The following is a 14,724-nucleotide window of genomic DNA, read 5'->3' on the forward strand; positions in this document are numbered from 1 at the left end:
GCCTTCTCGACATATGCTAGCCTCCTTATCGCCACCACGTGCATTGCACGTGATATAAGAGAACGCATATTGAAATATCAAATTGTTTAATCTGTGCCTAATTCCAAATCAAGACATCACTAATGGCATTATTCAGTTATAACTGACCCTACAGGAATCCTCATTGACCATCAAGAAGAACAATTATAATGTCCATTAGTTGTCCTATTTTATGTTATTTGATTAGTTACAATGGCTATAGAAAATAACAAACAATAATGAAAAATAATTGCATTATTTCCAAATTATTGTTCACTTTATAGAAATATTATTTTTGGATGGTGCAAACATTTTTGGACAAAAATTGACATGAATTTAAATTTTGAAAATAAATATTATTTTCAAAATATGAAAATAAAAACCATTATTTATGGTGCAATAGATTATTATAATACTAAATAGTCTAATACAGTGTTGTTGCTGGAAATCGGACCCGGGGGTGATCGCAAACCAGGATGAGGAGCTTCTGCCATAGACGGTGGCGGACGGCTGTCTCCAGCAGACCTGCAAGAAGCCCAGGTCGAGGAATCCGGCGAAGCCCTTCGATGCTTAAGTCAGAGAGGATTCATAGATATTCTAATGGAGAAATCTTTTTGTAGAGGAGGAGAAAGTCCCCTCTCTCCCCAGAGTTCCTTCCTTTTTATAGAAGGGGGTGTGCGGTTATTCGCATCGGATGTGATTGCGCAAATTTAGGGTTAAATAGATTACCTTAGATGGCACGGAAATTTAGGTTAACTGGCAATTGGTTGAGATTGCAAGATTAGGTTTGACAACTGTTGTAGCGGAAACTGTGGATTTGATTTTGAATATGGAGATTGGTGACCCCTTCTTTATGCAGACGCTCCGATTTAGAGATCGGCTTAACTTTCGATGGAGTTGGGTCGGTCTAAACTTCTGACTAGGTCTTTCTTAGCCTCGAGATCAATCAAGCTATGCTTAGCCGAAACCATGCTTACCGAGATCACGCCCGCCGAACCATGCCCGCCTAGATCACGTTCGCCAAGACTATGCCCGCCGAGACTAGGTTTGCCGGAACTAGGCTTACTATCGGATTCGAGTGCTTTAACCATATGTATTCGTGATCCACTTTTTTCCCCATCATCTACCCCCCGACTTCTGAGTTCGAGCCGTTTTTGAGCTCGGGCGAAGGAAGTAGCCAATTCTGTCATGTTGATGAGATTAGCAGTTTCAAATTATTTTGTCATTTGTAAATGAGGTTAAATGGGCCAACCTCGGAGTCAGTGTCCCTGTACTTGGCCTCAAGGCTTTTTATCAATGAAATATATATTTTCTTCATCTGGTATAAATTTTGTTGCATTTTCGGACTTGTCTCTCCCTGTGTTCTAGACGAACCTTTGTCTTCGATTATTTGGGCAGGACTTCACACGTCGTTCACTTTTGAATCTGATTCCGACGTTTTTCGAAGAATTTTACTAAGTCTCCGGGCGCAGATTTGGTTGTAGCGCGGGCCGAGGTCAAGCTATTATTTGGCCGTTGGAGTCGCAAGCTATCACAGGCTTAAGTGCCCTTCGATCCATAGTCTCTGCCCTAGGCATCTTAAACCGTGGTCAAGGCGTCATTAGGTCTCTTCCAAATGACTCGAGGCATTTTCCGGTGTTATGAGAACACTTACTATTGTAACAGGGACCTATGGTTCGTAAGCAGATCAACATTAGAAGAAGTTTTGAATGGTCAGGAGAAATCCTTGAGGAATGTCTTATTGGTTGGATTTTCAAGCATTTGAGAGAGACCCTTAAAAGGCTTTATTGATAATATATCTTGAGGTTCTCAGAGTTCCAATTCGGGGAATAAGAGTTCCATCGAGGGACTCTAACTTGTATGCTTCGGGTCGTTGGATCAGAACGACTCGATATGGTCCTTCCTAAATTTGGGGCAAGCTTTCCTTACTCCCATAGGCTAAGAGGCTTCAGCTTTTCTTAGGACGAGATCACCCACTTTGAAGAGCTTGACCTTGAATTTTAGAGTTGTATTATTGTGCCACTTTCTGTTGATATCTTGTCATGTAGATTCGAGCGGCTTCCTTTGTTTCTTCAAGAAGATCTAAGTTGCTTCTGAGTCGGCGATGAATTGGAAACTGCATCGTAGTTCTCCACCCCTGGGTGATGGAAGCCTGATCTCCAAGGAGATGACTGCTTCCGTTCCCATAAGCTAGGGGTGAAAGGGGTTTCACCGGTTGGAATTTGGAATATGGTTCTGTAGGCCCAGAGGACATTATAAAAATCTTCGACCCATAGTCTTTTGGACCGATCGAGTCTGGCTTTAAGTCCTTGAAGAATGGTCCGATTTGTTACCTCCGTTTCTCCATTGGTTTGGGGATGAAGCGACCGAGGTAAAACAATGGTCAATGCCAGCTCGGAACAGAACTCCCTGAAGCGGGCATTGTCTAACTGACAGTCGTTGTCAGATATGACGATGCGGGAGAGCCCAAACCTGCACATTATCGATTTTCAAAATGAAATCTCGCATCTTTTGCTTGGGTGATTTGGGCCACTGGTTCAGCTTCGACCCACTTGATGAAGTAATCAATGGAAACAATGAGAAATTTTCTTTGTCTGGTGGCTTGGAGGAACGTTAAGTTTCGATGCCATTTGGATCTGATTGTATCCCGAGAAAGCATCCATAAATGTCAGCAGCTGGTGTCCCAAGGTAGAATCAATGAGTTGGTCGATCCTAGGAAGGAGAAAACTGTCCTTCGGGTAAGCCTTGTTTAAGTTGGTGTAGTCCACACACATGCGCCACTTTCCATTAGCTTTTTTCACGAGGACCACGTTGGCAAGCCAGTTCGGGTAGGTGACTTCTCTGATAAAGCCGGCCTCAAGGAGTTTGTCCACCTCCCCGACCGCTGCTTGCTGTCGTTCTAGTGCAAGGCTCCATTTTTTCTACTTAACGAGCATGTAGGTTGGGCTCACCTGGAGTCGGTGAATCATAACTTCAGAATTTATTCCTGGCACGTTAGTGGGCGACCAAGCAAATATGTCGGTATTGGCTTGGAGAAATTTGATCATGCGGTCTCGCTTATGAGGGCTTAGGCTAGAGCCGACCTGTACGGTTTGATCCGGGTGGCCCTTTCTTAAGGGGATTTGAAGGAGGATCTCCCCGAGTTCTGCTCGTTGCTTCCTAGGCTCGTCTCACACTTTCAGGGTCTCGATAGGTAGTGCCAAGGCCGAGACTTGGACTAATATTTCAGTCGGGTCTTAGCTTAATCAAGAGTCAAAGTGCATTTCCTTTACGTATATAATACCTGAGTATGTAAGATCCCATTAAATCAATTATGATTGAACAAGTGCATTTCTGCATGTTCTTTACAGTTCTTTAACACCCAGGAGCCATAAGTTCTATCAGTTAGGTTCCCCAACTGTATATATTCTTGGGTGCAATAATGAGAATGGAGGGTAGTGGGATTTTGGTTTCTATTCAAGATAGGGAGAACTAATTTTGTGGGTTGTTATGAATATCTATGGGTCCAAACATTCATGGTGAAAAGATTTGTAGCAGGTATATAAGAGAATTGGTGCTAGGGATTAATTCAGTTAGATGGACTTAGTATCATTTGGTTCTCTGTGGAACAGTGGGCCTATGTAGCATCATTCCAGAATGGTGTTTTTATGCCTCATAAAACTAAGACCTTCATTTGCATTGTCCATTTTAATAAGCACATGAATGGTGATGATTAACACTTGCTTTGTGGATTTGAGGAAGAGATAGTGTCTCAATTGTTTCTTCGGTATGCTTCTAGCAAGGGTTTCGTTAAAAAGTTAGCTCGTCACTTTTCTGTCAGTGTGTGTAGGAGAGGCTAATGATGTTAAAGCATCCATCTTTTGCGGGATGAAAGGCTTTCGGCAGTATTCCTAAGGTGAAGTAATCAAGGGCACAGAGAGAGAGAGAGAGAGAAACACTTTCTTTAAGGTCATCAGTATTGCTTTTGGGGATCTTGTTCTACGATAAAAGAGTCTTATAACGATATAATCAGATTATGCAATTCTCTATTTTTGCCAATTTTTCACATCTCCATATGGAGTTGTTCTCATATTCTATATCTTCTTTAGGTCTGTATGTTGTCTTTTGTCCCTCATCATTTTACAAATGTAGCAAATTCTATCACTTTTCATTGCCCTCATTACTCTGCATTCTTCTATATATACATTTATGCAATTGCCCATACAATCTTGTAAACATCAGTTCTTTCTTCTTTAAGCAAGAATAGACTAAACATATCATCTTCATTTGATTCAAGAATTTTATTTACTTGATTACAGAGAAACCAAGTAAAGAGGGCAAATGCTCCTACCATGAGTGGAAATCCTCAAAGAAATTCATTGTGGACTCTTATTTCATTTTCAATTTATTAACTCGATGTATGTAATAATTTTCCAAAATTTTGTTGATATGTTTGATTGATTTCATTACATGTGGGCTAGTCAAAATATTATTTGTAGGAAGTGATGTTATTTCAAATAGAGGTACCAACACAACCAAGGTTTATCAGGAACACTTGTAAGTAAGAACCCATCCCAAGATGGCAGGGGATGCACACTTGGAACTGACTTTTTAAGAGAGATTTACAATGTGGTGAGGATGCATGGCAGGCCTTTAAAAAGGATAGACAGACAATACTTATTTGAAGATGGTTTTGGCTCGACAAATGTATGGTCATAAATATATGTAATACATAATTTACCTATTCTATTATTTTGTACCTTTTGCCAAGGATGCGAATTTTTTTGTGATTAATTGTCCATATCTTTTCCAGCACTTCTTCATGGGGAGGAGCTGAAAATTTTGGTTTGGAGCATTTTGGACAAGATTGGGCGTGTATGAATTGCATTTTAGTAGATTTTTGTCAAGCATGACTTTTTGTGTTCTTATTTTGCTTGTTATTACAATCCGTACTATAAATATACCATTTAAAATACAAGTAATATATAAGTAATGATACACAATAGGGCTTGCGTACATATCTTCCCCAAGCCAAAAATAGTGTACGTAAAATAAATCAGCTATGCAGTCGCTGCTGCCGCTATAACTAAATTCACTGTATAGGCTTCACTGGTGCGTTTTATCGGCCCTAAAACTAAACCGGGGCACTCAGCTAATACCGCTAATGGACTCTTGAAAGTTGGCAGGAAAAGCCTTGCATGCTCAACAATTAAAAGCATTCAGCGTTGATGTATTTTATTTTCTAATTCATTTGACAGACCTTTTTTTCTCCCTTTGGAGAGGCAAGAACGGTCCAATTTAAAGATTCTCAGACACTTTTCACCCCTAGCAAAAACGTCAAATGACTTAAAAACTAGGTTTTTGCTCAAAGAGGAATAATAACGATCTTAATGAGAAGGAAATTGATATGTAGAGATAGTATAACCAATATTATTCTCAGACACTTTTCACCCCTAGCAAAAACCTCAAATGACTTAAAAACTAGGCTGTTGCTCAAAGAGGAATAATAACGATCTTAATGAGAAGGAAATTGATATGTAGAGACAATATACCAATATTACTGCACAAGACAATCAACTACGCTAGGTAAGAACTTTCTCTTGAAAGGAGAAATTTTTTTTAAAAAAAAATAGCCCACCAGTTAGGAAAGTAGAGAAATGCATGAACAAGAGGAATTTTTATGCACTTTACCTAGCCAAAGCAACAAGAAGGGAAAACACAGACAATTGCATATGATTTTTCTATAGCAACTTTTAATCAGATAATCCCTCTTCAATATATGGAGTTGGATGGCTTGTTCAGACCTGAATTCCAGCATACTTTCGACTGCCTCAACAGCTAGCAATTGGCTTCCTTTAGCAAGCAAAACAATATGCGGACCAGAAAGATGTCCCCATTTGGATCAAAAGTGCTTATGAGGGAGGAGATGATGACTGCTTCTACCATGCTATTGGCGCATGCTTCACCAAAAGTCCCCAAAGAAGTTCCTTCCTCAACCCAGTCATAAAAGAATCAAAAGATTAGCACATTGGACATGAAAGCCTGGCTCTGAAGTTGTTTCCATTTCCCACCGGGAGCTTTAAAAGAATACCAATGATTCCAATTACTTGACTACCAATAAAAACACGTTTGTAGACTCAGCATTGTTACTCGTTAACAAGAAAGGCAGGCAACCCAGCCCACTGAACCCCCCAACCGAAACTGCAAGGTAATGTCGAAAGAAGAAATTCGACCACTCAGCAGATAAAATTGGTTTTCCGAAGACAAATTTTCTGAAGACACAAAAAATGTGGTTTTTGCTGATATATATGATGCCTCTGGCTATTACTGACAATAAAAAAAGTGACTCTAATTCAAGTTTGGCAAACCAAACTCCGTAGGAACTGAATATAGAATAAAATTGATATAATCTCCGACCAATAAGGCCCATGATAGTACATGTAAAGTGCACCAAGCTTATTAGCAGTGGACTGTGTTTCACTCCAAACTAACACTATTTTTGTGATGTTGCAATAAAGAAATGATATGATAATACCTACAAGAAGAGAATATGAGAAAGGATAACTTACTGTTGAACTACTTGAAAGAAGCATAATAATACGCCATATAAGATCAGATAAACATGTCATGAGGGAGAAAGAAATATCAAAGTTGTGACAAAAATGAACTGGCTAGCATGCATAGCTTGACAACAAATTACCAGTGAAACAATCGAATACTAAAGATGGTTATTGCATAAAAGACTCACATAGAATGAGGAAAACAAAGAAAAATAACTTGATAACATGATTGTGGCCATGGACATGGGCAACCTATTGAACATAAATACAGATAGAGAAATGACTTATTGTACCATATTTACTAGATATCACCTGTATTCAAACAAGGACTCGTAACATTTTAAAGAGGACAGAAAGCAGCATGGAAAAAATAAATTACAGAATGGAGAATTGCAAAATATACAATTTTTGGGGGAAAAGCTTAGCTGAATGTGATTGTCAGCATGTGACAACTTCCAACTTTATTTCACTTTGCAAATGTAAACATCTGACAACCTGTCCTATAAGGAGCTAGTACAGATGTCATGGTGGACAGTCAAGGATAATTGTTTCATATTAAGTATCATGGCTCAGTCATCATTTTTCCAGTTTCTGAGCATCTAGACCATAACTCGATATAATCAGGGGTGGCGGTGTAAGGTTGGATTCTTAAATACATTACATTTTTGCATGTCAACTGGCTCTTTATCCCTCTTTTGTTTTATTGCAGTTGGATTGATTATCCTCGTTTGACCTAATAAGCATTTGTATGCTGGGTTGTTGAGCCATGGGGAGATGTTTCATCCGACTGACTATATTGTTCACCCAGTGGTTGTCACAAAATACTATGATCATCTATAAGCTCAGCTTATCCTTGTAAATGAACCTTGACATCTTGTGGGTAAATCATGTCATGTGTCCATTGATTTACAAGACATTTGGGTATCATGTGCTCTCACAATTGAGTCCACCTATCTATCTTCCAACCCCCGCGCGCTATTTCATTCTTTGCCTCAATAGTTATGGAAGTTCCCTCTCTTTTCACGCACCCCCCCCTCTTCCCCCTCCTTCGCTCTCTCCCTCTCCCTCTCTCTCTCTCTCGGTTTGCAAGCATGCCCACATCTACGTGCATGTGCATTCCCTCTATTGAAAAAACTCATTTGCGGCTCTCTTAGTCTCATATGATAAACACATAGATCCCTTTTTCTGCTTTTTTCTTGAGAGAGAGAGAGAGAGAGTTTGTGGGAGGGAAGTCATCCAACATAAATTACAAGATCCAGATACTTGGGGATGCACCACCCATGACTCAAACCTTGGAACCTCTTTTGATAGCAAAAAAATCTAGATTCTTTTGTATTTCCTGAGATAAGTGATAACTTGACTGGTGAAGATATCTGGGATCAAATTCTACCATTATGGGTGAGTTTTGTTTTGAGGAAGGGAGGGGGGTGGGGGGGGGGGGGGGTGCATAGATTAAGGTGAATTGGTGGGTTATGAAGAAAGAAGCAAAAAAAAAGGAAGAAGCAGAAAAAAACGAAACAAAAAAAAATGAAGGTGGGTTATGAAACAGAAAGAAGCAGAAAAAAAACGAAACAAAAAAGGGTTATGAAGGTGAATTGGCTAGAGAATTGGTGGGTGGTTAACTTTCATATGCAAGAATGTTGGCTCAACAATAAACAACTAATGAACCCACGGATTGAAGATACTTGGTTTAAAATGATTTTAATTTTCTTCCTTATAAGATTGCATAGATTAAGGAAAACGAAGATAGAACATTGACAACGAGGTAGAGGCAACCTATTGCACATCTGCACAGATAGGCAAACAATATATCAGCAACCTATATAATGAATATCACCTAGATTTACATGTTCTAGTAAAAATTATATGAGGACAAAAGGAATTAAACAAAAATTGCAGAATGCAGTATTGAAGAATATATATTTATCAAGATGATATCAACTTAGCTGGACAGAATTGTCAACATCTTCCAGCTTCATTTTACTTTTAAGTAAAACAAGTACCATAAAAGCTCTACTCTTAGAAAAAGCTAATGACCACGTCATGACAGACAATTATAATTATAGTCATCCCACAAACCTAAGATGATCAGTGTTTATGCATCCAGGCTTTGTAAGCATCTGCATTCCCAAAGTCATAATTATTCCATCCTACATACCACAACTTTAACATGATTTTCCTTGGACATGTTCAAAGTCTCTGAGCTTCTAGATCACAATCTATTCCTACATAAAGGTTTGAAAGTGTCAGAGTTTCAATTACCCCAATTCCATCAACCATACATTGGCTAGCCAGTGCTATTTCTATTGCTTAGCTAAAAGTAACAGGGTGTGGCTTAGGTGGGAGACGAGGACATTTTGCAGGGGAGAGAGCAGTGAAAACTAAGCCCAATAACTTTTCACCATAACAAAATATGGTGGAGATTAATAGGTTCCCAAGTCCCAACTTATCTGTATTTCTCCATGCCACTCAGGAACTAAACACTCAAACATCTGGTTCAGTATAGAAGCTCACTTCCTTTATTAGTCCTTCACATTCTATTTGGTCAACAATTAGATAAACACTGAACAAAAACAACAGGTTGACCTTTATGGAAGACAGATTAAAGGTACAGCTTTTTATTGTTAATAATACATCTCTGAAGGGCACCTAAGGTGACAATACATTTTACTTGAATAAAGAATTTAACTATGAAATCTTAAATTACATACCAGCCCAGAATCCTAAGTGACACATCCTATGACACATTATGATAACCACCAACTGAGATGAAATCGAAATAATCAAACAGAATGTGTCATCGGAAGAAAGTCAAGCTATGACAGATGAATTTTGTAGCATTAAAAAGGAAAAGAAAAAAGAAAATCAAATTTAGTACAGCTTATGGAATGCGTCCGTACTCCATAGGCCAGGGAGAAATGCACTGTAGACTGCTTCCACCTGTTGTCATCTCAAGATCACAAACATTTATGCCTTAAAATTTAGAATGTAAAACTAATAAGATACAAGCATAAAACCATATACAAAAATTACTATTTTGAAAGAAAGTACAGGTGTCAAGTACAAAATTGAAACATCTGATGAAAAATCAATGAAGCAGTAATAAGCATTGGTTGAAAAATAAGTGAACCTTCACAAACGATTCAAATAATCACACATTGGAAATTCAAGGAATGTTGACAATTGAGAAATAAGTATATAGAAAAAGAAAAAGAACATGAAACCACTAATAGATACTGCTAACGTACTTATTCTGACGAAGTTTGGCTGTGGGACCTTTCAAAGAATGGTAATGCTGAACTTAACTGCTGAACATCGGTAGAAGCCCTGGCAATCGATAAGCCGTTGAGAGAATGTTAGCAAGTAGATTAGACACAACAGCCCAAATGACTTGGACTTGAGTAAAGCAAGTGATCATAAATAAGATTAAAATTGGCTTTTCTATTAGAAAAAGAAGATGCAGCCTTACAGAAGGCTTAGATTATACTGATCCCTAATAAGAAAGCTACTCTCATCTTAGTGGACACAATACTCAAACTACTACATAACACTTAAAGATAATCCATCGATTTAACAGCGTAAATTTTATGAGCTAGAGCCTTGATCATGGTTCAAGCATTTGAATATCAACATCAATACCTCGTCTACAAAGATTTCATGCTGTTTATCAGACCATAAAGCTCTAGAGGCAATGGTTAAACATTGCTTCAAAGTGAGGGCATCAATCTAAGCATAATACCCCATTGACCACATTTTTGTTCTCACTTCCATCACAATGAAACACAGCCTAAAGGCCTGAATTTCTTGTGAAGAATGGACATCAAGCAGTGAGGACCTGAGTCCCCGTGAAGAACAAATTCATTCCAGGTATGTAAAAGTGGTGGCGTTATTGGGAGTTCAACTTACTAGTAAACACAGGTTACAAGAAAAGCAAATTAAAGGACACACTATACCAGCATGTAAGGTTAGATATCAAACAAGATTGCTGTTTGAAGTCACCGGGAACAATATGATGATGATATAAAAACATGAGGATACTCAAGAGACCGTTGATGTGGTGAACAATGAGAGCTTGCCTTTAGTGGGGATGATGGTTACTTAATCCGAACCCCTTAGTCATATAGTGCGCATTAGATATATAGGGACTCCATGAAAGAAGATCAAACAGACACTTTAGCTGACACAAGACTGTGGCCTGTGTGGCTGATACATGTCAACAGCCAAGGATGCAAAGACAAGAAAAAGGCCAATACTGGTGCAAATCTTGTTACCTCACATGTGGACTGTCTGAGAGCATGAAATGGCGCAAATATATGACGATGACCTCTTTTTCCGGATCTACACTTATTATGGCCTTTATGCTTGAATCCTTTTTGTATAGATTTTACTCTGCAGAAAATTATCAAGTTTTTATAGCACCGTATAGGTCCTTTCCTATAGGCACATTTTGTAGCATTATGATTGTAAGTACTGCAAAACACATATCAGCAAACCTGTTGGAGCCCAGTCCAAGGATGCACATCATAAAGTTAGCATGCTAAAGCATTAAACACCTACCACTTACATATTTCAACATTAGCCAAGATTCAAGTCCTCGTGGACATGGTATGCTGAACCAGCCCGTACCGGCTGGTTCAGCACGTACCGAACCGGTCCGGTACCGCGGTGAAAAACGGTTCTGACCCTATAGGAGCCGGAACCGAGCAGTATGGGGCACGTACCGGTGCGAACTGGACTAGTAAAAGCTTGCTATTGTTTTGTACTGATGCGAACCGGTGTACGCGCGGGCGCTTGCTGGGAACCGCGCCTGCGCGGGGTGGCCATAGCGACCATAGCGCAGACACGCTGTGGTCTGATTTGACCACAGTGTGGACGCATTGTGGCCGTTTTGGCCACGCAGTGGCCACGGCGCGGACGCGCTTTGTGGCCTGATTTGACCACGGCACAGACGCGCTGTGGCCATAGCGCGAATCAAATTTTTTTTTGGCCACACAGAGTAGCCATAGCGCTCCGCGATGTGGCCTGATTTGATCATAGCGCGAACGCATTGTGTTTTTTTTTGACCATGCAGAGTGGCCACAGCACTCCGCGTTGTGTTTTTTTTTTGGCCACGCAAAGTAGCATAGCGCTCCGCGTTGTGGCCTGATTTGACGCACTATGGTCATTTTCTTTTTGGCCATGCGGAGTGGCCACAAAAACCATAGCGCGTCCGCGTTGTGGTCTGATCTGACCACAGCGCTCCGCACTATGGTCATTTTTTTTTGGCCACGCAGAGTGGCCATGGCGCGAACCAAGGTACCGGTTCGGTACCGATTCGATTTGGTCCAAACCAATCCGATAGTCGACCGGTACCGGTTCGGTGTACCTTGCTCATGGATGCATAAGAGTTTAAAAGGTCTATGTAGCAGCTAATAAGAAAAGCCTTTTATAGTGGTTGTTACATACTTCTACTATTTCAATCATTGAAAACCTTAATGACAAGTGCCAGCAATCAATCAACATCATGACCTCAAAAACCCTAATGTAAAAATTATTTCATAGCTCACTGATGGCACACAGTGCCCTTAGTGAACAATTTTTCTCTATCATTTTTCTCTCAAAATTATATTATTTTCCACACTCCTTGGCTTTCTTATACTGTCTCTTTCTAGTGGATGTACATGTTTTGTTACTCATGGTCATAGAATACAAAATTTCTAAATGAAAAACCTCTACCGGTGGCATAAACAGAGCAAAATGTCTGTTTTCTATTAACACCTAGAAGGCTAGAACATAACGATCGAAGAATTCCTGAGGAGATGAGGCAGCTTAGAATAGAATGCAAAAAATGCAGCATTGTGACCAAATGATATGCCAATTCAGACATGGAAAAATATTTGAAGAAACTGATTGGTTTAGTACACTACCTTAGTCAATGATGTGATGGAAATTGAAGGTGCATGATCAATTAGTGGAGAGGAAAAAAGAAATTATATGAGTGCACCATCAATGATGAGATAACAAAGCCCAAAGATTGTTCAAGGAGCAATAATAGGATTAAGACAAAGCAAGGATGAATTGATTCACTGAATCAGGATGGCAAGTAAAAGTAGCATGTTATCCAAATCTATGCATGTAAAAAAATATTGTTGATTAGAACATCATTTGTTGAAAAGTCAAACATTAATAACAAGGATTTAAATACCTGTACAAATGGTGGTAACAATTTTCTGTCAGATTGGTATTGTACTAGTCCGGTCTTTATCAACTCACGATATGAGGGACATCCCGACACTGAACTGACATGCAGTCCATGTACATGGACCTTCTAGCAGCTCCAACCTTGCCTACCCTAACTTCTCTTCCATGAACAACATCGGCCTCATCCCCTCTACCACCATTGCCTTGATCTGGAGATTCCTCTGGGTGGGAGGATGGCCTTGGTGGGTGCGGATGCCATCGCTTTGGGACAAAGAGAGCTAAGCCTAAAAGAGAAAGAAATAGGCTGGAGAATAATTGGTTTTTCAATGGGGGGAGGTGAACATGCATCTTGATGCGGATCCAAATGCCCTAGCAAATACCAGAACTAGACCACCATGCACCCTACCCATAAATATCCCTCCAACCTTCCTTGAATCACTACAAGGATCCAAAAGCCATGTCAGTGCATGCATCTTCCTCTCCCTTGCCCACGTCCCTCCCTACCTTCCCAATGCATCCACCTTCCTCCCCAACGCCACCTCCATTGCCATCGCCTTGTGAAACCCAATAGAGGACACCGATCAGCGAACCATCATCATCTCGAGTGAGAATCCTTTTCAGTTGTCGAGGGTTTCCACCATGTCATCGATCTCTTGGCGGAAATATATATATACACACATATAGATTGTCACTTTTGCCACCCCATCAACTGTTAGTTCAATACTAGTCACACTGATGTTGGTATTAATGCATACTCTTGCAAGTACCAATCAGTAGTGGGTACCACTTGATTTCAGCAAATTAAAATAATATTTTTTAATAAAATAATCATTTTGAGAATGCTAATAGAACTATCCTGCATAAAGCCTAATTTATGGCTTTAGTAAACATCATTATAGGCATATAATTGTCAATAGCCAAAAGTGTCCTGCATTGTTATGACATTGAAAAATACCACTATTAACCCAATCTTTTCTTCAAGGATTACTGTTTGAATTATTTTATTTCTGTATCATAATAACCATCAAAGTTGTTATGTTTGAAATGGTAAGGTTCACCATGCCGGTGCATATAACCTTGTGCCAGGGCAATATCATACACTACACAATAATGAACCGAGACTCAATAACGAACCGAGTCTCGATAAGCTGAACTGAATCCCGTACTAGGCAAATCCATATTTTACCAGCATGCCATTGGTGTGGGGTCCGATATTAAGACGGAAAATCTTGGGCAGCATGTATATACAAAAATCTTTTCTTATCATAAGGCAAACAATGAAAACAACAATGTTGTAGATGTTTTAATATGCTGGAGATATTTTAATATGTTGTAGATATTCTAGTATTTAGTTTATAATAATATAGTTAATCTATAGGAATACTCGAAGTTCTTAACTCTCTCCAGCATCTACCTTATGTTCTCCTTATTTATGTATTCTCAAACATTTTCCATGAACGAACTTTGCTAGGACATGGAGTGTTATTTACCTTTTTCATTAGGTCATGTGCGTTATTATAGGATTCAAGAGGGTGGATGCAAGACATTAAGATGTAACCCAACAGCTATGGCTAATCAATTGTGATTCAACAGCTCTAAACCAACTCTTCTATCAGAGAGAACCAAAAGAAAAGTTTGTGATGCTGTGATGCTTGCAATGAAGTGGATACTTGAGACCAAAATTTTGAGACAGATACAAGATAGAATTGATGGGGTGAAAAATGCAAAATGGCTAGATCTCATGATGAAGCGAGCAAAATGATGAGGCTTTTATGAGATAGAATTTATGGGGGCAGATATATGTCAAATGGATATGTTTCATTATGGAATGAGCAATCAAAAGGATCTGAGTAGGAGATCAAAATGCATGAGCATGGATTCACAAATTAGGGCTCAATCGATTTTTTTTAAAAGTTATACTTGTAATGGAGTCAGTATATCACAATAAAGGGAAGAGATTCTTAAAGAGATGACAAATGTATGTGTG

The 14,724-nt window shown here is 39.3% G+C and overlaps 1 protein-coding gene across 18 annotated transcripts in view; it reads right to left on the reverse strand.

Annotated features, from left to right (window-relative positions):
* Nucleotides 1-5,564: 5,564 nt before the first annotated feature.
* Nucleotides 5,565-14,724, reverse strand: part of LOC103721441 (WASH complex subunit 3-like) — a 46,143-nt gene continuing 36,983 nt past the window's right edge. For 3 of the 18 annotated variants that reach the window (XR_005509329.1, XR_005509332.1, XM_039120954.1), the window contains 2 exons: nt 9,806-9,884; nt 5,565-9,497 (listed from right to left, as the gene is read on the reverse strand). Coding sequence is in view for 12 of the 18 variants with exons in the window: in XM_039120954.1 (XP_038976882.1) it covers nt 9,806-9,884 (79 nt within the window). In the remaining 6 variants the exon portion in view is untranslated. Of the gene's footprint in view, nt 9,498-9,805; nt 9,885-10,828; nt 10,947-14,724 lie in introns of all 18 variants that reach the window. The other 15 variants (XR_005509330.1, XM_039120955.1, XR_005509331.1 and 12 more) reach the window with 13 other exon arrangements.

This window comes from Phoenix dactylifera, unplaced genomic scaffold, assembly GCF_009389715.1.
Source record: "Phoenix dactylifera cultivar Barhee BC4 unplaced genomic scaffold, palm_55x_up_171113_PBpolish2nd_filt_p 000925F, whole genome shotgun sequence".
NCBI lineage: Eukaryota > Viridiplantae > Streptophyta > Magnoliopsida > Arecales > Arecaceae > Phoenix > Phoenix dactylifera.